Here is a 22,627-nt window from a genome sequence, read left to right as displayed (position 1 = left end):
TGTTAGGGAACAGAAGCCCCTATAGACCCATGTCAGTCATTATGGACTTTTTCTCTTAGAACAGTATTTCAAACACATGTGCGTGTGTGTGTGTGTGCACGTGCTCTGGGTGTTCGTGGATGACAGAGGATTAGTTTGGTTCACAGGGAAGCTTTGAAGGTCTTGTCATGAAAGAGACAGCCAGCTGTATCCTTTATGGAAGCAATATACTGCAACTTCTGATGCATTATACCTGCTGTGGCTGCTCAGATTCTGACTAAGCTAAGCATCTAACTGCAGCTTTAAGCTCGTTTAACCAGCTGTTTAATCCCTGAAATGTAAATACTGTATATTAGGTGCTCACTTCGAGTTTTAAGGAGAAATGTGCAGACAATTTGAAGGTGGGCGCTGAAATGTGTCTTTTCTGTGAATGAAACGAAAAGGAAAATAGTGTGCCATATGGAGTCAGGTATTTAGAGACAAGTAGCCTAAGTAAGCATAGTTAGGATGAAATCATGATGCTGGAGTGTTTTGGTACAAATGTCATGTGTTAACCCTTTAATTATCACAGGTCATTATTTCAACATGTGAGGATATGAGTGAGTGTGTTGGAGAGGGTCACTGGGCGTTCTGCTTCACTGACACACAGATTCAGTCTGAGGAGCCCATGGCCCCTGGCATGATCATCCTGGCTTGGCCCTTTGGTGGTCAGTGGCTTACATGATGTGATCCGGTCGCCCTGGTATGCCGAGGTGCGCATGCCCACTAAGAGGACGCAGCGGCTCCATGTGTGTTGAGGCGCATTATTTGGCAACAGACGCGGCAGTGGGGAGGGCCGAAAAAAAAGAGGATATCCCCAGGATTTCTAAAAAGCAAAGATTTACCGAGGTAAACAGCAGATTTAACATTCCTTGGTCGACCATCGGCGAAGAAGAGGCGACAAAGCGACCGAGTAAGTTGAATGAGGCGAAGTCGAAGTTTTTTTAGGAAGTGGATCGAGGGGAGCCTTTTATTCGGAGTCGTCGAGAGAAGCCAGGTCTTCCTCCACCTATCTGTGACGATAAAGAAGCTGATGGGCTGTTGAAAAGTAACACTTCTCCGCAGAGCCAAAGGTTGAGTGCCGGGGAGGAGAGAAGGAGGGGAGGGGAGACACTTGCCCAGCCAAAAAATGTATTATTTTACGTTTGTGGCGTGTGCCAGTTTGTAAAGTATGATCCCTGGACATGATGTTGTGCAGCTGAAGTCGTTCAATGAGGTGAGGATTATAACGTAACATCGCCAGCGGCTCTCTGGGCGGGCGGGCTCAGTCTGTGGGCCGGTCGATGAAATTTATGAGTTCCGACTTGGTTTCTGTCCTCAGAAAGGGACATACAGGTAAACAGTCCACGTGAGACTCACACAGGCTCACTTTTGTGCCAACAGGATTAAAGTTTTTTTTACCCATTTTTAACTGATGCATCTCCCGCATCGGAGTGCAGACAGGTCAGTGGTTCGGGCTCGGTTCTGGTTGTGTGGGTCACATTCACGAGCAGCTGTCCGACACGAGGACTTTTACCACTTTGACTTTGTTCTCCGTTTGACGGACACGAGCGGGTTTCACGCGAGGTGAAGTGGTGTTGTTTGTGCGATGTGGCTAATGTTAGCCCGCTAACTAATAACAAGCTCACCTCCTCTGAGGAGGTTTCGATAATGAGGGAAAAGCCGGCTGGTTGCACATGCAGTGTGGGCCGGGTTTAGTTTTTAAAGGGCTGAGCGTGGTGTGCTGGTTGGTGTATCGGGAAGGTGTAACGTTAATGGTGGACGCTGCTGCCCGCTTTAAGCCCCTTGGCACCAGTGTTGGTTCTGCTATCTGGTAGCTAATCTTCCTACTTCTCTCTGTGACAACCGTAGTCTTCCTCCTCTTAAAGCTGAACACACACACACACACACACACACACACACACACACACACACACACACAGAAACACTGCACACACTTACACGCGCTACCTCTCTCACAGACAGGCGCGCGCACTCACAAGTTCGGGACAAAGCTAGGGCTCAGGATGTCTTTCGTTTAACCAATTTAAATACGTTTAATACAGTCTTTTTTTCCCTTTCAGACATACTAATGATACTTAATGATTGAATATGAAAGAAGCTTGTGTTGCTTGCTGTGTCTTGATGTTACCATATGCAGCATTTCTCGGGTGCTTTGAAGACAGGGGCTTTTCTCCTTTATGTCATTCTACAGCAGGACTATGAAGAAATATTAGTGTGGACTCCCGTTTTTACTATATTATTTAATATGTGATGTCATTGGAGTCTGTCAATGACTTTTCTAGTTATACATTATTTAGTTAACAATGTTGGACTTACGGGAAAATAAAAACTAAACGATCAAAGACTTTGCATTTTTAATATGCGTTAATATATTGCTGCTAATGTTTAATAATGCACATTTTCAGATAATCGTTTTTATTGTAAGCACCACAGTTATTGATTAATAGAACAATTGTTGCTTAATATGTCTCTAATATTGTTTATTTAATCTCTTAGTTGTTTGGTTCACAACATTTATAGAAAATTGTCATCTAGGTCAGTTAACCATGTGCCATCCAAAGTGGTGTCTATACAATACAACATGCCACCCAGTCAAAACTGTCCAAAATCCCCAACTTTATGTCGAAGCAAGAAGCAAAACTAAAAAAACAAACATTTTTTTATTAAAAAATAATAGTTTAAAATTTTACTCCCAGGAATGGTTATCAGGCTGCTATTTATACCATATTTGTCAACTCTTTGATGAAGCTTGAGGCTACTCTTCTTAAGTATTATTAATTGGGACGCTCACTACATCGCAGGTGAAGTGTGAGTTTCCCTGTTCAGTGGGGAAAGTGATCTGCTGTTAGGAGACTTTATTGTCTCTTTGCAGAGCTCTGGAATGACCCTCTAGTTGTCCACGTTGAACAAAGGCCTTGTAAAGTGTTATTTGAATGTTAACAATCTGTTGCATTGTTATTAACCCACTGTGAACATAATACATGTTCCCTTTAGTGACACTGGTCAGAAAAGAGGAGAATGCTTTGAATCAAGTTGTACATCCAAAGTAGGATGCAATGGAAGTCCTACACCCCCACTGTGACTGTACTCGTAGTATAACAATTACAGCAGTGAGTTAAAACATGCACAGAAGTTTCTGCCTTGTTGTTTTTTACACTGTTGCAATGATCTCTCACAAGACTGATCCGGAGTAGGTGTGTAATCAGCCACTGTTCTGGAAAAGGGTCGTCTGCTTGCCACATTTAAGCTGCTGCACATGATTGCAGGGGTCACAGGGGAGCTGTTTGGTTAGACCTCAATGACTTCTACTCTTTGCTGTGTAATTGCCATTTCCAGCCTATTTTGCGAAATCTCCTTTGCAAGTCTTGAAAAAACAAACATTCTAAAGTGACCCACAGATGTTGACTTCGGTTATGAGTAAAAGTGCTCAATTCTTCTATTGTGATCAGACCATACAGGATTATAGTTGGTGCTTGTTTCTGTCATTTGGTTTTCTGACAGCTGCATCCAGATGATCGATAAGAATTTATTGCTGGTGCAGCAGTTTTACATGTGCAGCTACATGGTTGCACACTACTCTAAAAACCCTGTGCTGTTTAGAGATAGGTTTCCTCAGGTTAAAGGTCCATCAGAAGGTAAATAAAACACTGAACACACTATGCAGCCAGACATCGATGATAGTTGAGAGTTAGAAAGGGGGGATTGAATGATTGACAGTTGACATGATCTGTGAGAGACTAGATAAATATCCGCCTCCTGGAAATACGGTAAGACAACCGTCAGCAGAAAACAAGACAGGCGGATAAACTGTAGATTCAGGTGATTGGCACTCTGATAGTGAGATTAACATGATACTAGATTATTAAGTATGTGTATTCTGTTGGTGAACACCTCCAAGAGTCAAGAATCTGCACAGGACTAAGTGGTTAATGTTATTTAATTACACTGCAGATGTCAAGAGTGGGAGTAATTAAACTGTTGGTAAAATGCCAAAAATGACATGATGTGATTAAGCAACTAAGATTTCCTTTGCATGCATTGGTTTTGGTTCATAGACTTTCTCACTCTTTAAACCAGTGTTGTGTTACATTTGATTTGCTATTTAGGCCTCCAAACCTAAACATTTATTCGATGTAAAGCAATAGCAGCAGAGTGGCTATAACTGTCTATGATATGACAACTTCAGTCAACTTTAAAGCAAAACAAAAAAAAAAAAAACACATTATGTACTCATCTACTTCTTCAACAGATATACCAAGAGCCTGCTGAGAACAAATAAAGATAGCCTTTTTTTTAATTAATTTATTTTTTTGCAAAGACAACAAACCATCTTTCCATTTCAAAACATTTTTTTCCTGGCGTGTTAAAGTGAGTTTGACAGAGTTTCTGGTAAAGAATTGTTTTGCTAAAAGGATGCACTAAAAAAAGACATCCAAATAAAACAGTGTCCCAACAAACCATGACCACAACACTGCACAATAGGAACTACACAGTGTCGTTAAATGCTGTTTGAGGATTTCCATCTCATTTGAATGTTTATCAGGATCATATTGTTCAATGAGGTAATTGTACCATCCATGAAACATTCACCCCACACACACAGTCTGAAAGTTGTTTCACTCGTTCTCTTGATATGTGGTTCATTGAGTAATCTGCTAACTTGGTTGTGAACTTTGTTTACATTGAAATCATTTGTTCATCAGGTGTGTAAAGAGGATTTGCACTGGTTGGATTTAATGTGTGGAGGTCTTGGATGGGTGGGGGTTTGATGATCCACCGTGTGTGTGTGTGTGTGTGCTCTGCAGAGATGTGTGTAAAGTGCCATGGAGATGTAATGTGAAACCCGTCAGCCATTCAGACCCTTGCTTCAAAGATGGGGTCAGTGTAACTTTGGGGGGGGGGGGTGGCGTTCCTGTGTTTAACCCTTCCCCAAGCATCATCTCACAGCTTTATGCATCACACTTTATAATTATCCCCCCCCCCCCCACACACACGCACAAAAACACACATACACACACACACACAAATACACTCACACTGTCATGGCCATCAGTGTAACGTCTGCGCCGGCACCTGAAGGGTTAAAACTAGCTTCAGCTTCCCTCTTAGTTACACACACACACACACACACACACACACACACACACACACACACACACACACACACACACACACATAGTCATACACACACTAGCCAACCGGTTTAAACCAGTTCTCAGGAAAAGTGCTTTGTGTGTCCCACTGAATCCTGGGAAGGGTCACGTCGTGCGTCTCAGTGATGTCAGAGTATAAACTTAGTCAGCTCAATGTTATCAGATGGCTGCCCTGCATGAGGCATTGTGATGCTGTGTGTTTTATAGGTACATCACGGATACACTGTGTGTCTTATGCTTGCTGCCATCACCGCTTTGAGAAGAGGAAGGGGCTAGAGAGTGTCCAGTGTGTCTCAGAGAAGTAGTAGGGGTAAATTGTAGTTAAATCATACCTTCCTGTAGTGCGTCGCTGGGAAGACTGAGGGCCTCCACAGACTCACACACAGGACTGGTATTCTGAAAAATAGTACACGCTTGTGTATGAAGGACAGCACTGTGTTTCTACTGTGTGGTTCCACATTAAGCATCAATCCCAGCCTAATGTCTTTAAATTGGAGTTGTATTGTCTGTTTGAGATTCTGTGACCTATAAGGCCCTTTGTTGAAGATGTTGTCATAGGCTGGCAGGCGTTTGCCTTTAACACAACAGAAGTTTTCATAACTCACAATAATACACTGGTTTTGATATTTGTCGGGATAGTTCTATACATGAGACACGACAATCCCTTTCATCACATTCTTGGTTGTTATCATGACAGTATCACAGATGGGCATTGATCCGTTACATAGGAACTACTTTGTGTTTTCAGCAGTTGAAGACGGTGGCAATGTTGGAGTCTGTCGGGGTTCACAGGGGGCACCTCCAAACAGAGTTCATCCCAAAAAAATGAAGCCAATGTGGAAGGGCAAATTCCTTCAGTTTGTCGAGTGTTCGCTTGAGGCTGGCTCCAGGAACATCAGGAGTGACATACAGTACACACACCAGCCCCAAAATCCATTTTTAAAGCATAAATTGACACTTTTACAGTCTGGTACAAAAAAAACGAAATAGGTCTAATTAATCATTGTCATCACTCGCACGCAGGGTACAAGGGTTCGTCCATACTTAGTCCTAGACAAGCATCATTCAGTCATGTACTATTATATGGATGAGTGCTGTACCGTTTCCTACTGTCATCACAAAATTTGCACATTTTGATCCACTGCTGTGGTTTTAAGTTTCAGCCCATGGGGGCCCAAGCAGTTGCCTCCCTTGCCGGTTGACAAGCAGCGCCTGTTGCAGGATAGACCTCGGTTCAGTTTCTGGTTTTCCGTTATTGCTTCATTTTTCATTGCGTTTGATTTAGGAACTCCACAAGACCTAACAACGCTGTAATATTAGCGTCCCATGACACTTACAGATTTCCAGTTTGCTGGTGGGATACTCGTGCAATGTGAAACGCACAGAGGCAGAATAGTGGGACGAAGTAGCTACATCCATTTTCCTCCCTATACAGAAGCAAAAACAGTGGCAATGTGCAACATCGCAATAGGTGAGGTGGAACAGCTCTGTGTGTGTGCACTGTTTGTGCGTGTGTATGTGAAGCTCACACACACACACACACACACACACACACACACACACACACAGGCATCACAAAGATAGTAAAAGCAGACAGTTACACTCATGCATTTAAAAAATCCCACACTCAAACCTGAACTAACTCCAACTAGTTTATCAATTGGATCAAATGAGTGTTGTGATGTAATAAACTAGAAAAGTAATATTTAAAAAAACACATTTTAGAATTAAACATCGGCGTACCAGACCAATGTGCGCAACATTTTTTTTAAATGTACGAGACCTGCTGTATGATTAGGGAGTGGTTGTGGTTGCCAGATATCACTGATTAGGTCTGCTATGGTTGACTAACCTATTGTAGTGTACGTCTTCTGTTATTACACAGGATAATAAAGGCACGAGGTCTTTAATACATAAATGCATCTTCTCTCATGGAAAGTGCATTAGAAGCGGGCGCACAATTGTGTAACTGGCCATTATCAAACCCATAAAAGTAAAGATGTATTGACCCATGTGGTCTACCATCTCCCTGTCTCCTCTTCTGTTTCTGACCTGACACTGTGTGTGTGTCTGTGGGCCGTGTACTGGTGCAAGTCTGTGACAGGACGAGCTGCTGTGTCTCTCGCTCTTAACTGCTACAGCTGGCATGACATCTGAAGGTATGGCATTTCTTGCTACAGCAGATATCAGTCTGTAATGAATGTGGAGCTCTTTTGTGCCTAATTAAACAAAATGAATATGTTACCCAAGCTGGAGTCTTTAGAATAATTCAAACTTATTTCAGCAACACTTATCAATTAATACTTGGATTCATGGGTCTTCATGATACTTAACAGAAATCATGCTCCAGTTCATTTTGGATTTCTCCCCGGTCAACAAAGTTGTCATGTGCTTCACCGTGTGATGTCTCACTGAAGGGTTTTTTTGTTATTGAGACCATATTTCTACTCTAAAGTGTCATCAAGAACTTACAAAGTTCTCCATTTTCAGTTTTCCCTGATTTTTGGGTTGTGGTTTTGGGTGAAATGTGGATAATTAGATGTTTTGGAACAATTCTTGAGTCATCATTGTCCTCCTGTGACCTCCAACATGTTTTGTCTGGGGGCCATTTTAGTCACACTGTGTCTCTCACAGCTTATTCAAGGTTATTTTCTGTCTCCCTTTAGTCCACAATCAGCCATTCTTTGAGAATAATGGGTTACATCAGTTGTGATAGGGCATTTGCTTTGTAATATATAGGATAAATATACCTTCACAACAGTAACATTGATTGCAGACACCAATGATCATGAATTGTTTGCACATAGCCAGAGGTGTCTTTGGTTGCTTTTATATCTCTTGTCCAATTCGAATATTAACTGCAGGTATTAAGACTAATAAAAATGTTACAATCCTACCGTTCATTTAGCTTTTATCCAAAGCAACGAACACCAGAGAGTAAGAACAACACAAGCAACAATCTGGAGAGGAGGAGGAAACAGTGTCAGTAAATGAACATCTTTAAGTCTGATTGGACACCGGAGCTGTCACAATAGGTGTGTGATGAGATCCTGCGCCACGAGATCTCGTGATGATTAAAACGTGATGATATTTCAATTTGAGGTAAAAAAAAATAAAATCTTGTGATATCGGTATATATGCTGCGATCTTGTGCTGCTCAGGGAGTCCAAGTTTTTGGTCATTTAAAGGGACAGGGTAGACTTTTCACGTAGCTAAACTATATACTGTCAGCCATCTGACTAACTAAACCTAACCCTCTGAGATCTAGGAGGTTGTACATCATGGATGTAAAATAAGAACTGGATTGAGCTTCGCAGGCAGAGCTCCATTTATTCCAAAGAAAGTTGCTCACTGTTGTGCAAACCAAGAAGTTTGACTTCCCTTTTGGATATCCTCCCCTTCCCATTAGTATTGTGTAGCAGGGTTTCCAATGAAGGCTGTCTCCAGAGTGTCCCTACCTATTTGTTATGTCGAGGACGTACAGGACAGTACAGCAAAGATGTAAAATAAGTTCATGTTCTAAAATCGATTGGAACTGTGGAAGAGTTGAACACAGTTTACATTTGTGACACAATCTTCTACTGCGTCACCTGTTCTTGTGTACACATGTGATCCAGTGTTTGTTTACAAACAGCTAAACATAGACTTTAAGCATCGTCACTATTTTAAATTCAAGTCACTCTAAAAGCACTGTTAAGTTTTTTTTATTCAATTGCAACTACCAAAAATGTTTCCACATGCAAATAATATAGGTTTTAACAGACTGACGGATATTTGAGATGATTACATCTATTCCCTTTCCAGCTATTTGAACTAGTTTACTAAACAAAAAAGTTACAGTTTAAAAAACCCATTCAGTGTCTGCTCAGTAATCTCTTGTAAAGTGTAACTTTTATAGTGATAAGACCCATTTAGTTTGTGCCAGCTGTAGTTTGGATAAAATGTCATTTGAATATGCATAGAAAGCTTCAAAATAATGCATTTCTGTATCTTGTGGGATTTGACTTGTAAAAGTCATAAGGCCTTAATTTATCACAGTAAAGATATGACATCCTGCTCTTCCTTTATCTGCAGGGGATGTCTGAGGAGGCTGTTCGCCGGACACGCAGCCAGAAGAGGGCGCTGGAGAGGGAGGCTGCTCCCCAGTCTGTAGAAGCAACTAATGATGACAATGAAAGCAAAAAGCCTAAATTGGATTCGTCAGATTCTACAATAGAAGAGCAAACTGAACCTACATGTGAACCTGCACAGGATGATAAAAGCCTTCCTAGAGATGGCTCAGCAGAGCCGGAGAAGGAGCTGCCAAAGGAGCAGAGCAAGTCTCCGTTACCTTTAGTGTTACCTCTGGCCTCTCAGACAGTGAAGGATGATGAGGAGCGATCCCAGAGACAACGCACAGATGAACCCAGCTCAGACTCACGGACTGATTGCAGTGACAGAGCTGGCAAAGTCAGGACAGAGTCAGCTAGTGATACAAGGAGCAGAGTTCGACTGTTGGAGCCGAAGGCGGCCAGTGGCATGCTGGCTGCAGGAGAGATGAAGGCCACCATCAAAGTGGAAGTTCAGACAGGAGAGCAGCCTGTGGACATGAGCACTTCCAGAGGGTGAGAAGCAGTTTAGAGTAAACTTTCTCTCTGCCAAGTTCAAGTCAAGAAACTCTGTGTGCACAGAAGTGATTTTGTGCACACAGTTTTGCCGGCTTCTCGATTACAGTTTTTGTTTAAAACTTTAGAGAGTGTAAAAGAACTTAAACTTAAAGACTTTAATTTCAGCATTACAAAGACTGATGATGTTTGGTGGATTTTATGATTGTGATGTTCGTGAAGTTTTGTGTTTAGAGGAACAGTTTGTTTCGAGTCCACAGAGTTGAACTTTAATCTTCTGGTCTACCTCCATTTTCCCCCCACTCACTACCTGAACCCTAAAAACTCCTCTCGCACAAAATGAAGCCGTGTGTCACAAACCAGTTCCAGCCGGTTGTTGCCATGGTTTCCACAGTGGAAGGAACAGTGAGGGGAGGGGGGGGGGGGGGGGGAGTAAGTGTGTCACGTGATGAGGACTTGGAGGTCATGTGACTTCTTTGGAAAAATAGAGATTAATCCACAGGAAGTGATGATGGCGCTAAGCCCTGAAGAGAGAGTAACACACAGACACACACACACACACAGATACCACAAGAAAACTAGGAGAGGTCGACCTCATGTTGTTAAACGTTGACTATAACTACTTGTTACGTGTCATGAATATACATAATCTGAGACACATCACTCTTGTTCCTCACTTTTTTTGAATCCCATAGTCAAAGAATTTAGGTCATCCACTCTCACACGCAGCTGGCAGTCGCCCTAGTCACTTTGCAGGAGAAGCTGTACGTGTACATAATCATGTAGAAAGAAGAGGGTTGAGCCAAATAGACAACAGTATTCCCATGATGCTTTGATGTCCTTATCTTGCTTGACAAATGTTTGTACAGGTCACCCAAGAAAACGTCTCAAACACCTATTTCTCAGGAAATCTACCTTCTTAAACAGTAATTCGAGCTTAACTCTGAGAGCTTTATCAGAGCCACCATGCTCCTCCTTAACATTTAGGATGGTCTGCTGTCAGAAATGGCATCAACCTGAAGAGAAGCTGTATGGACAATCTCTTTGGACTTTCAGGGATGTTATAGGAACTGATTAACCCACTGTCAGAAACTGTAGTTCAGGTTTGAGACGCGACTAATATTTGAGCAATGAGAGGTTAGTACTCTATCTACCTCAAACATCCATGTCAGTTGTTCATTTTCATTTACTGCTCCTGTGTGTGTGTGTGTGTGTGTGTGTGGGCACATCTGATGTATTTTTTTGTATACCTTGTCTGGCTTGTGTCCCGCAGTATAAAAAGGGAGAAACGGCCTCCATCCCCTGAAGATGATGATGATGATGATGATGATGTCATCATCTTATCAGATAACGACTCCCCAAGTCCTCCAATGAACGGCTTGAGCCATTTTAAGGAGCTCGACACAGACCTGCTGATGGTGAGACGGGCCCACAATCAGCTGAAAGTCGTGCTACTTTTTGACCTTTTTTTTAACTTTGCAATGTTAACATTAGAAGTTGGTTTAGTTGTGACCTGCTAGTCTCAAAAAGTATAATGGGTGAGCAGATAAGGGTGAAACATTCACTGTAGTCGATTCCATATTGGCCAGTTAAGGCTCCATTATTGAACAATTTTCTTATTAGTTATAGTTTTGTCTTTTATAATTTGTGTTGTTATTATCTGTACATACAGAAGAACAGTCCAGAAGAGAGGGAGTGCATCATTAAGCAGCTGAAGGAGGAGCTGAGACTGGAGGAGGCTAAGCTGGTGTTGCTGAAGAAACTTCGCCAGAGCCAGATACAGAGAGACTCGCTCCAAAAGGTAAATAGTCCGAATGTAAATCAACCAAAGCTACTCAATAGTTACAAAACCGGCACACAACAAGTATTCATTTTATTACCACCTGTGTTCTGACTGAGCCAATCACAAGAGGACAGCTTGGGAGCAAATTTATCAATGCACCTAAAACGTATTGCAAGCACACTTGGATCACATAAAGTAGTGATCTGGGAGTGAGACCCACAAGTGGTCGGTTTCACATTGAAGGTTTGACTTCTGTTTGGTAACCAGGGCAACTATTAGGTTGCAAGGCAGAAATTTTGGTATCTTTATGACACTAATGTCGGTAATCAACCTGTCCCTTGTGTTTCTCTCTCTCAGCTACAAGTCCATGTTAAAGATTTTAGTGAATGTAGGTCATGATGAAAATGATGTTCCTGTTATAGTTGGAAACTGAGATTGATCACATGTGGCTAGTGGAGACTCATTTAATAGCAAGGTGCAAACAGGTTTACTTTCCATGTACAAGGTATGCTAATACCATGTTTTATCTTTGTTGTCTTTCTCCTTCTTCTTTAGCCCTCCTCTCTGTCTGGTTCCTCTGCTCCCCCTCCTCTAATTCGTGGAACAGTTACAAGCAATAAAGGCTCACAGCAGGTAAATGCTCTACCATCAGACCTGCGGTCAGGGCAGGATATCAGTACAAGAGACCATTTTTAACAGAGTTTGAACTGTTTTATGGGGTTTTGTCAGCAGATATTGACTGCGAGGAGTTCTGGGACAGTCATCCCTCCACCGCTGGTGAGAGGAGGACAGCAGATGTCATCCAAACATGGCTCCCAGATCATAATGCCACCTCTGGTGAGAGGTGCACAGGTGAGTCATGGGAAATTGTGATTAATGTATGACAATACTTTTAAAAAGCGTTTTTTATTCATTTTTAACATTTCTTGATTTGTCCAACAACAGCGTAAACTGTAGCATCGAATTGCTATCTTTCAGAGATGTTAGAGACAAACAGCAGGGGAATAATTTCACCTAAAATAGACTTATTATCTCTCTTTGCACCTCTCTCTCTTTGTCTGTGCCCTTGGCCTTGGTGCTTTTGATGTCCCTCCCTTGTCCGACACTACCTGTCTGTGATGCCCCTCTGTGTCATCCCTCTCATCGTCCTGGTTAGCCCATCTCTGTATCTCCACAGCAGATCCAGGCTCTCCGTCAGCAACAGCAGCAGCAGTTGGCTGCCTCCGGAGGCTCAGGACCCCCTCCTCTGCTGGTGGGCCCAAAGACCTCTGCCCCTGCAGGCCAGGGCCATAGAGGGATGGTCCAGCCAGGCTTAATAAGAGTTGGCAGTAGTGCTACCACCCTGGTCAGTAAGACCTTTATGTTAATCAAACCACAAAGGCCCATAAACATTATTATAACCAATGGTGACAACAAAAAACCACAAAATTAAGATGTGTACCTTTTGATTGATCAATTGTATTCAGTTAAATACGTTTCCCTGGTTCCCTGTGTGTCAAATATTTAAAACTGTTTTATAATATGTTATTTAATGTGTCTTTCCATATTTGTGAGTTTAAAAGTGATCCTGTGAAGTGATCCAGAAACCGTTCCTTTAAGTTCAGAAGAAGTTTTCTAGGGTCTGTTACTAAACTTTAAGGCTCTGGACGCTTCCATCCCGTACGTGTTTTTATTTTTCAACTTCAGTCACTTTCAGGAAAAAACAGAAACAGTAGTATTTATAAATTATTAAATACGTTTAATATTTTTTCAAAATTAATGTAACATTTTGAAATTTCACCAGATTTACAGAAGTACATTACTAGTAGCAATAACAAAAAAAGGCCAAATAAATTGTAATTTCCTCACACACAAGGTTAGATAACAGTTATTTTAGAAGCCCCGCAGGTGTGTCACCGTCACGTGACGCAGTAGGATACCAGGTAGCCTTCTATCAAAGTGTTTACGTACTCTGGATTTTAATCTCTGTAGAAATGAATTACTGTTTTCTTTTGTATCGGCTTTGGAGGAGAAGACATACCTCTGACCAAACTGTGTAGGAAGCCTACCTGTGTTCACTTCAGTTTGGTCATGTGTACATATGGTGGTACTTGGTCAGTGCAGAAATAATAACCTTAAGAAGACAAGACGGTTGTATTAGCAACAGAAAGAAAATGGTTCCTGTTGCTTAGGTTTTGTTTCGATAATCATCGTTTAGAACCGCGGTAGTTGTAACTGTCTCTGATTTGTCTTCGTATAACATTGTTCTTATAGTTTACTTTGTACTACATAAGGATTCTAGCTAATCATAAAGTCCCCAATCACATTAGTGCGTTTAAACCGAAGACTAAAATATTAAGGTTTAAACTGTTGACCGACAGGTACAAGTGCACCAAAAGTCGACGTTAGCATAAAGATATGGTTCACCTTTAGCTCACCGTAGTCCGCGTGTGTTTAGCTAGAATAGGTGTGAGCTTAACTTTTAATAAATATGACCCAGTTACCCATTACAATTTTTTTTCGAAGAACTGGCGGACTAAACGAAATGGTAACTTTATGTTACGTAAAATAAAGTATTAATGAATAATGTATAGCCAACTTGAATTTGAGTAGTTGTGAAAAAAACAACCTTTGAATAGACTCCAAATGGCTAATAACCTATCATTTATCATTCAACGCTTTACAATTAACAGATATTCAACACCAATTGTACTCTTGTCATCTTGGATTCTTAAACAAGTCAAATATTTTCCCATTCTGAGTTGTCTTGTTTCTTTTTGTCTTTGCTTGTTTCTCAGGGCTCGCCCTCGAGTTTGAAGGGCTCCTCCTCAGGAAGCAGTGGCCTGTCTTTGGTAAGCGTGAATGACTCCCCAGCAAGCCGACAAGCTGCAGCTAAACTTGCTCTGCGGAAACAATTAGAGAAGACCCTCCTTGAGATTCCGCCCCCCAAGCCACCTGCCCCAGAGTTTAACTTCTTGCCTTCTGCTGCAAACAATGAGTTCATCTACCTGGTGGGGCTAGAGGAAGTGGTACAGAACCTACTGGACACGATCCACAGAGGTGTGTAGGACTTCTTTATATGATGGCTTTGTTGTTCAATGTACAGGTAAACTGAGTTATTATTCAGTTCATCAAGAGTTAATAGTAACATTCACTTATTCCAGCTTCTGAAGTCAGCGAAGTGGTTACCTTAATTTACAATAGTAAACGTTATGTTTGAGGTACATACTGCTGGTGACATCTCTTTGGGCTTACATACAAAATAATGAGTATTTTAGTTTAATAAACATTTGAAATAATAATATTGTCCACTTCAGCCATAAAGACATTTATTAGTTTAAGCCCTTATTGGTAATCTGTTGGATCTTTTTCAGATGAGCTTTACAAATAGTCCAGCCCTTTTATAATGATTTGAAATACTGTCAATGGGAAGTCATTTTTATCCAGACTTCAAATGTATGCTTTACTTTGTCTGTCAGTTTGAATGTCTTTGGATTTCCCATCTCTCTCCACACAGGAAAGACGGTTGTTGCACTGTCCAAGGCCAGTGTCAGAGATCCCTTCATCTGCACCCAGTGCAACACTGACTTCACCTGCCGCTGGAGGCAGGACAAGACAAAAGGCGGCGCAGTTCTCTGTGAACACTGCATGTCATCCAATCAGAAAAAGGCTTTGAAAGCTGAACATACCAACAGGCTGAAAGCGGCGTTTGTCAAAGCACTTCAACAAGAGCAGGAAATAGAGCAGCGTATAAGTCAACAGACATCCTCAACTGTTTCCCACAGTAGCTCTTCGTCCTCCTCTTCATCATCTCTGAAAGCAGAGCAGCTGGTGTCTCAGCAGCTAAAGCAGTCTCAGGCTAGAGCGTCCTCCCTCCAACATCACCACCAGGCCAGCCGAGGCACCAACATTCTTCACCATCACTCCATCAAGCAGGTTAGAATCTGTGGTTTCATCATTTAAAACGCTCATTCAGAGACACTACAGCTTTGCCTCAAAGCCTCTTTCTGCCTCTTTACTCCCAGCGCCAGCTCTCCCAGGGCCAGCTGTCCCATGGTATCTCATCGTTAGGGGTGAGGGGGGTCCCCCACTCCTTCTCTTCCTCATCCCAGCTGCAGAGTGCAGTGGCGGCCGCAGCTTTGGTCAGCCGGCCAGGTAAGCACGCCCATGTTTCCCACCGCTCTGTCCAGAGTTCAAAGGTGAGCAGCAGTGGGATCGGCGGCAGCAGGAATGTCAGCGGAGGTAGTTCTTCGTCCACTGCATGGAAGAAGCAGAGCAACCGCAACACAGGTAGACTCACATTAACAAAAGCTCGACTCTGGCGACTGAAACCTCCTCTTTTTCAAATTCCTGTCTGGTCCAAAAGCAATCCTTGAATATCCTTGTGCCTACCCATATCTGGTTCTTAGGAGTCTTTCACTAATGTTTCAGTCTAGTGCGATCTCCCTCTTTAGAAAAAAAGTAAAGAGACACATAGGATGAAATGTTTTCAGCCAAGGTGATCCCACTCTCCAGTTCTCACCCTGCCAGTGATCTCATTCTTCCTGATTCTGTCCCTCAGTTTGGTGCTTCATTCGGTCACTACTTTACCTTTGAGTAGAAATGTTGTTGTTTCTTTGTGTCCGCCTGGGTTTTGTTGAAACATGGGTGCCTATATATTCTGGGCTCTGTCGAATCTTGCTCCTTTTTTCATTCAAATGAAAATACATCAAACTGGCAGAACACACCTCCTTCCACACCTTTAACCTGCTGCACTTTCTGATGTTCACAGGAGTCACCATGGCCTATGTGAACCCAAGCCTGACGGGTCACAAGACATCAGCCACCGTGGACGCTCGTCAGAGGGAGTACCTGCTGGACATGATCCCCTCCCGCTCGTCAATCTCGCAGACTGCAAACACATGGAAATAATGTACACAGTACCTTGCTTTTCATTTACAAGTTTTGTACAGGTTCTTCAGCTTAGATAACTTGGCCAACAGCTACCCCCGGAGGACTGTTAAGCAAATACAATCTCCTGAAGTAAGGGAATGTTCCTTCCTTACATTTGTTTCGACTGTTGTTTTAGTTTTCTTATATCCTGTTGTTTATTTTGAATTGTACTGTTTTCTGATAACTGTGCTGAAACTATTTTGACTGAGTGGGTATTAAAAAAAACTTGAAGGGCTTCCCCCCCTGGGATCTGTGGGATCTGTGTCCTCTTGACTGGGTGGTTAAAACATTTTGTGTTAAGAGTTTGTTTGCCTTGAGTGCTTTACATTTTTTAAAAGTACTCTGTTTAGGGATTATGCGCTCTTTTTGCCATGATGTTGGTCAAGCTGACCCAACATTTGACACTTGAATGCTTATAGTCATACCCAAGAGTTAAACATTAACAAAACAGTCATTAATAATAAATCAAAACAAAAGAATTCAGTTAATTATCCCTGTAGTTGTGTTAGGTTTGATTTTGTTGTATTTACAGTAAGTTATTTAAAATCATCCGATACTATGGTTTTCACAAATGAAGGGTTTATTTAGCTTTTTCCTTGTTTAACAGCATGCCAACCTTGAACCACTCTGTTCATTTTGCACCTCAGCTGAGAAAGCATGGTGTCTTTGCTTAATTCACCTGTAATAGCCATTTGTAATTTACTTATTTTATATCAATGTTCAGATTATTTTGAGTGTAAGTTCAATGCTGAGAAAAAAGCAAACTCTGATGTACAGAATTTGCCAGGCTGGAGCCAGAAATCTTGGCTCGGATTTATTCAACCCTAATCCTGCAATATGTCAAGATATAATAAATCTAGAATCAGTCTTAAAAAAATAAAACCAGCTACCAAGATCTTGGAACACACCAGACCATCTTCTTCCATATCCTCACCAGAATGTGTAATTTCTCTGCTTTCCCTGCAACGTACAAACATGTTTCAAATTATTTGGTTTACTTTTTTCCTATCTCCTGAAAAAATAATAAAGTACTATACATTTTAATCACTTGTTTTCATTTATGTGTGAAGAACACAATCATCTCTGGGGAAAAACTAAGCGGATTTGCTTAATTTGAAGTGATTAGACGATGAAGTTTGTCAGATCAGTATCAATTATTCTTCACTGGGCAACACTACATTTAGTAATACAGCCAGAGTTTAAACAGCCCGTCATGACTAACAGTTAATTTCAGTCTGAATGTCATTTGAGAAAATAAATCTCTCTAAAGTCTAAGGCAATTCATCATGATGGGAACAAATCCATCCCTCCTTTTGACAGGTTTTTGAAAACGGGCGTCAAGTAAGGTGCAGGTCTGCACACTGGTGGGGACAGAAGATTTTTTGTACCACAGAGGAAGAATTGATCTTGTGAAAGTGTAGAGAGACTCATGTATCTTCATCTTATGAACCCTGCCTGTCTGATCAAAGAAAAAACATAAAACTGTTCAAATGTCTTCTTCTGGGATATGCCGATGGATGTAAGGACGTAATCATTGATCACTTCAGCCTATGGAGGGCAGCAACACTCCCCAATGATGCATCTAGTCTACCAAACAAAAGCAGAAGAAGAGTTCACTTTGTGACGTCACCAGCGTGTTGCCGGAGAAGGCCGGAGCAAGATGGCGGGGTCCAAGGTGAAGCAGGACATGCCTCCTCCGGGAGGCTATGCAGCTTTCGATTACAAGAGAAACCTACCAAAACGAGGACTTTCGGGTATTTACAAAACACACTCAAATTACTAAATACTACAGATCAACACCAGAGCTCCTGATTATTAATAAGTTGTTAGCATGTGCTACACTGTAAAAAGCGGCTAATGCTAACAAGACAGAGGGACAGACTCAGGACTTGTACTCTTGTACACTATATATATATATATATATATATATATATATATATATTTCAATGTTGTTTTTTATATAAGCTGTTTGTGTTAAACAAAATGTTCATGTGAAGTAGACAGATGATGGCTAGCTGCTAATCTGCACAGGTTATGTTTGAAGCGGAGAATCAACTCAACAACTTCCTCACTATGTGTGTATGTGAAACTATAATTCATCTGAAAGTCGTGACACTTAAACCTAATCATGCTCACCATGAACACTAATGTTCCAGCCTCAAAGAGTTAACAGATCGTGTCACAGTTCTATCTGAGAAATAAACATTAGGCATTAGATAGTTGTGTGAATAGCTGCACACTTTGAATATAGAATAATTAGATGTGTGGTCGAAGGAGGACAGTGTGTAACTACATCTCACTTGTTATGGTCAGTGTTGATGAGCTGAAGTTAGCCAGGGCAGCTTTAAATATCAAAGTGTAAGATTTGTGTTGAGCATATTGTGATTCTTGCATCTTTACATCAGTGTAACACTCTTTCAAATGACCTGTCATCATTCTCCTTCATAGTCCTGATTATAGAAGTGGTTTGAGGCTGTAGGGTAACCACTCTTGGGGAAAGGGCCATGCTCAGTTTATAACAGAAGAAACACAGAGACCGTTATTGTGACATAGAATAATAAACGGCCATGGTTTTATCCTTTGTTTTCTTGATCACTGGAGTCAACTACAGTCTGATTTAGGCTGGAACTGAGGGGTCACCCTGTGAGACCTTCCTTCTCCTGACAAAATAAAACAGTGGTTATTTTTTTTCTCTCCACCAGATGGCGACACTAAGCCGTTTTTGTTTTAATCATCTTAAAAATCCCCACTTCATAAACTGTCATTCAGTTTAGAGATGCAGAGGCTACTAACAGTCATACACAGTCAGCACATGTACAACTAGAGATTATTACAGAGCATGACAGAGTAAGAGAGCGACCGTGATATATCGACAGGTGAGGTGTAAGTGCTGTAGTCATGGATCTCTCAAGCTCCAGGGTAAAAAACTCTGGAGCTGAGAGATCCTGTTTCTGGATGATCATGTTTTGTAACCGTTTTTCAACCGTTTTTTCAGCTTTAACCCTTACCACTTTTGATGCTGTTTGGGAGCATGGTAGATGATCGATAAGGCTTCTTTTACCATATAATCGACCAAGTAATTATTTGTACTAAAGTTCCCTTTATGAAACAAACTTGAGAGAGCGACGAATAAAGTCGCAGTAGTAAGAATAGTAGTATGAATTTGAAACCACAGCTCTTTCTTTAACATGTTTCATTAACTTAAACATTTTCTGCTGAACACTGTGGAGAGTGCCACCTTGAGGTTTGCAGGCTTTAGTAAACTGTTGCGTCACATTATGTAGGTCAGGCAGGTAACTCGGGCAGGTTTTTACTGTGAATGTTAATTGTCATGAAACAGGTTTGACAGAGAAGCAAACAGCAGCTCATCCATGTGGCGGATGTGTTGCAGTTTGCTGTATGTCGTCGTTGTGCGTCAGAACTCAATTTCACAAAGCTTTTTCTTCAACACAAACTACACAGCCTCACTGACTTCAATGTCATTTGTTCAAAAAGGAACTCTTTGTGATTGTGTCAGCACACTGTAGTTCAATGAAGCTCTTTAGGCTGTTGCAAAATGTAAACCACAAAATGATCAAAAAGACGCGTTGCTGAACTTTTAATGCCAGACAAATGTGTCTAAAAGGGAGGCTGCCTTTGTTTCATATATCCTGCTTTAAACTGGTTGGATTGGTTGCCCAGTATCTGCAGGCCTTCTGGTTCAATGTGGTTGGAACTCAAATCCCATATTAAATGATCTTTGCAAAGAAACACTAACATTAAATGCTCACTGTTATCTTCTTTGATTGACAGGATATAGCATGTTCGGGATTGGCATTGGCATTATGCTGTTTGGTTACTGGAGGCTTTTCAAGTGGAACAGAGAGAGGAGGTAGGATACTTAAAACAAACGCATTTGGAAGTCAAAGTTCATTACATTTTTCATGGTTGCGCTGTAGCCGCTGGTGATTTTTGTTTGTGCAACACAGGCGTTTGCAGATTGAGGAGCTGGAGGCTCGGATAGCTCTGATGCCGCTGCTGCAGGCCGAACAAGATCGAAGGTGAGAAAAATAATCGAAGTACAAATATGTTTTCAGATTTTAAATTGTGATTGTGACTTTCAAAAGTTAAAAAATGTTCCTTTTCGATCAGGAACCTACGGATGCTGAGGGAGAATTTGGAGGAGGAGGCGATCATCATGAAGGACGTTCCAGGTTGGAAGGTAAAGGAATCGTTCGACTTCTTACATGTCAGCCTTACATCTTGTTTTTGTTCTGATTAAATGTGGCCTTCAGTCTGCTGTTCAATATCTGAACTGAAGGTAATTCAACACATTCAGATTGAGGGTGAACAGATGAAGCACTCGGTAAACTATAAAGCCTTGCATTCATTGGTGGTTAAAATTTAACCTACTGGTCGTTCAAACACTTTGCAGCTTTTCATGCTCTCCAAACTTATTTTCTCAATAAAGTGCTGAAAAGGTTTTCAAATCAAATACAGTGTGCACAAGCATTAATCACCGACTAGATAAATGAAACCAGTTGAAAATAATTAGCATTGTTGGTTAGGGATATAACAAGTCACTCAACTCACAATACAATTCTTTCACAATTATTTTTTTACAAAATGAGAATGGAAAAAAAATTACGACTTAAAAAACAATTAAACTTTTAATGAAAACACCTATTCACCTCATAATCTCTTTGGCTCTTAAACTTGTTTGGGTGTGCAGGCCTGCTTGTAGTCTTTGCAGCTACCATGGTAACGCCTGCTTGTTGCAACAAACTGCCTCTGCTCTACAGCTGCTGACGCTCACCATATTACTGACAGGGTCCCAAATTAACTCTTTAACTCACCGGCCGCAGGTAGATGGAAAATGCAGGCCAAACACGTGTTGTAACGGCTGACGTTATCGTTATGTTAGCTGCAGATACGGTGACAGTGAACCGTTTGACCGGATCACATGTTCTAGACTCGGTCGTATGGATCACGGATCAACTGTGTGCTGATGCACTAAAAGTTTTAATCGATTTTTAACTGCCTCACAATTAATCTTTACATCCCAATTGTTGGTACTGCACTGTTGACCCCATTGCTTCTGTTCAGATAAACTGGCAGCTTTATTTTCTGTTAGTTTTCTGACTTAATGTCAATCAAAGGCTGTTTGAATTTTAAAGACTTAAAATAATGAAATCTGCTGCTTGAAAGCCCGCTAACATAACTGGTGTTTAATATTTGTCAAATGTTTGTGCCAAGGCTCTAAACACACACTGATGTTTTAATTACCTTTAAGAATCTTTGTATAGTGTGTAGTCTTCAGTGAGCCACATGGTGAATATGAAAACAATAGTGGTACTAAAGGAGCCATACATTACATTTTGTAACTGCATTTTTATCAGTAAATAGTAAGACACATGGATAGATATAGATTATGTAATAAGAAAATAAATACAGGAACATCTATAATCAAATAATACCTCATTTGGGGATGGGCATGTGTGCAAACTTTGAGATAGTGTTAACAGAGATAGTTTTTTTCTTCTTTTTTTGGGGGGGACATTATATTAGTTCAGGTAGTGCAGCACTTTAATGTATGGTTTGATTTTGGAGTTCCAGGTTATTATTTCAGTGTCTTAAATACTCATAAATACTCTCATCACATGCTTTAGGTTGGCGAGAGTGTCTTCCACACAGACCGCTGGACCCCCCCTCTGACAGAGGAGCTGTTCAACCTCCGGCCCAAAGAGGAGTTTCTGCATAAGCGTTATGGCTTCTTGTCGTACGTGTGAGCAGCTTCACGACTACAACAGCAGACAACTTGTGCACCCAAGCCCTCCCTCAATACAGCTTGTAAATGTTCAATATTAAAGTTTCTTTTTCTGTACCTCATCTTTGTTTAACTGTCATTTTTTTTTTTACAATGTGGCTTCAATTTTATACATTATTTAATACAAGAGTTGCTGGTGACCTGCAGACATTGTGGGGGACTGGGGGGTTTAATGACCTCGTAGTTAAGTTGTGCAGTGTATATAGAGGGCAAGTGAGAGTTGCAGTTCCTGATCAAAAGGAGCTTTGAGTGATTGAGCTAAAGAGCAGTTTACAGTTAGATTCTGTATGAGCTCAGTTTAAATATTAATGATGTAATAGCAAAGTTTTTACATCAATTAGTGCTGTGA

At 41.2% G+C, this 22,627-nt stretch overlaps 2 protein-coding genes across 14 annotated transcripts; both read left to right on the top strand.

Moving 5' to 3' along the window:
* Positions 1-538: 538 nt before the first annotated feature.
* On the top strand, positions 539-17,516 carry LOC306827367 (transcriptional repressor p66-alpha-like). 12 transcript variants are annotated; one of them, XM_079349140.1, is made up of 11 exons: positions 539-867; positions 9,249-9,778; positions 11,052-11,196; positions 11,451-11,579; positions 12,117-12,194; positions 12,291-12,413; positions 12,742-12,906; positions 14,339-14,600; positions 15,058-15,476; positions 15,566-15,830; positions 16,312-17,516. In XM_079349140.1, exons 1-11 carry the CDS (start codon positions 724-726, stop codon positions 16,449-16,451), a joined length of 2,400 nt encoding a protein of 799 aa, XP_079205266.1. In that variant the 5' UTR covers positions 539-723; the 3' UTR covers positions 16,452-17,516. The 12 variants fall into 12 exon arrangements, with proteins under 12 accessions (XP_079205266.1, XP_079205268.1, XP_079205263.1 ...); XM_079349142.1 differs by having other exon boundaries at positions 12,718-12,906; positions 15,566-15,695; XM_079349137.1 differs by having other exon boundaries at positions 540-867; positions 12,294-12,413; positions 12,718-12,906.
* Positions 17,517-18,075: 559 nt separating this feature from the next.
* On the top strand, positions 18,076-22,340 carry ndufa13 (NADH:ubiquinone oxidoreductase subunit A13). Of its 2 annotated transcripts, XM_079349474.1 has the most exons (6): positions 18,076-18,226; positions 20,265-20,343; positions 20,441-20,512; positions 20,604-20,673; positions 22,121-22,244; positions 22,278-22,340. In XM_079349474.1, exons 1-5 carry the CDS (start codon positions 18,133-18,135, stop codon positions 22,238-22,240), a joined length of 435 nt encoding a protein of 144 aa, XP_079205600.1. In that variant the 5' UTR covers positions 18,076-18,132; the 3' UTR covers positions 22,241-22,244; positions 22,278-22,340. The 2 variants fall into 2 exon arrangements, with proteins under 2 accessions (XP_079205600.1, XP_079205599.1); XM_079349473.1 differs by having other exon boundaries at positions 22,121-22,340.
* The last annotated feature ends 287 nt before the right edge of the window (positions 22,341-22,627 follow it).

Source organism: Symphodus melops (genome assembly GCF_947650265.1).
Source record: "Symphodus melops genome assembly, chromosome: 7".
Lineage (NCBI taxonomy): Eukaryota > Metazoa > Chordata > Actinopteri > Labriformes > Labridae > Symphodus > Symphodus melops.
The sequence above is the reverse complement of the archived record's forward strand: the minus strand, read 5'-3'. Positions and strand labels throughout refer to the sequence as shown.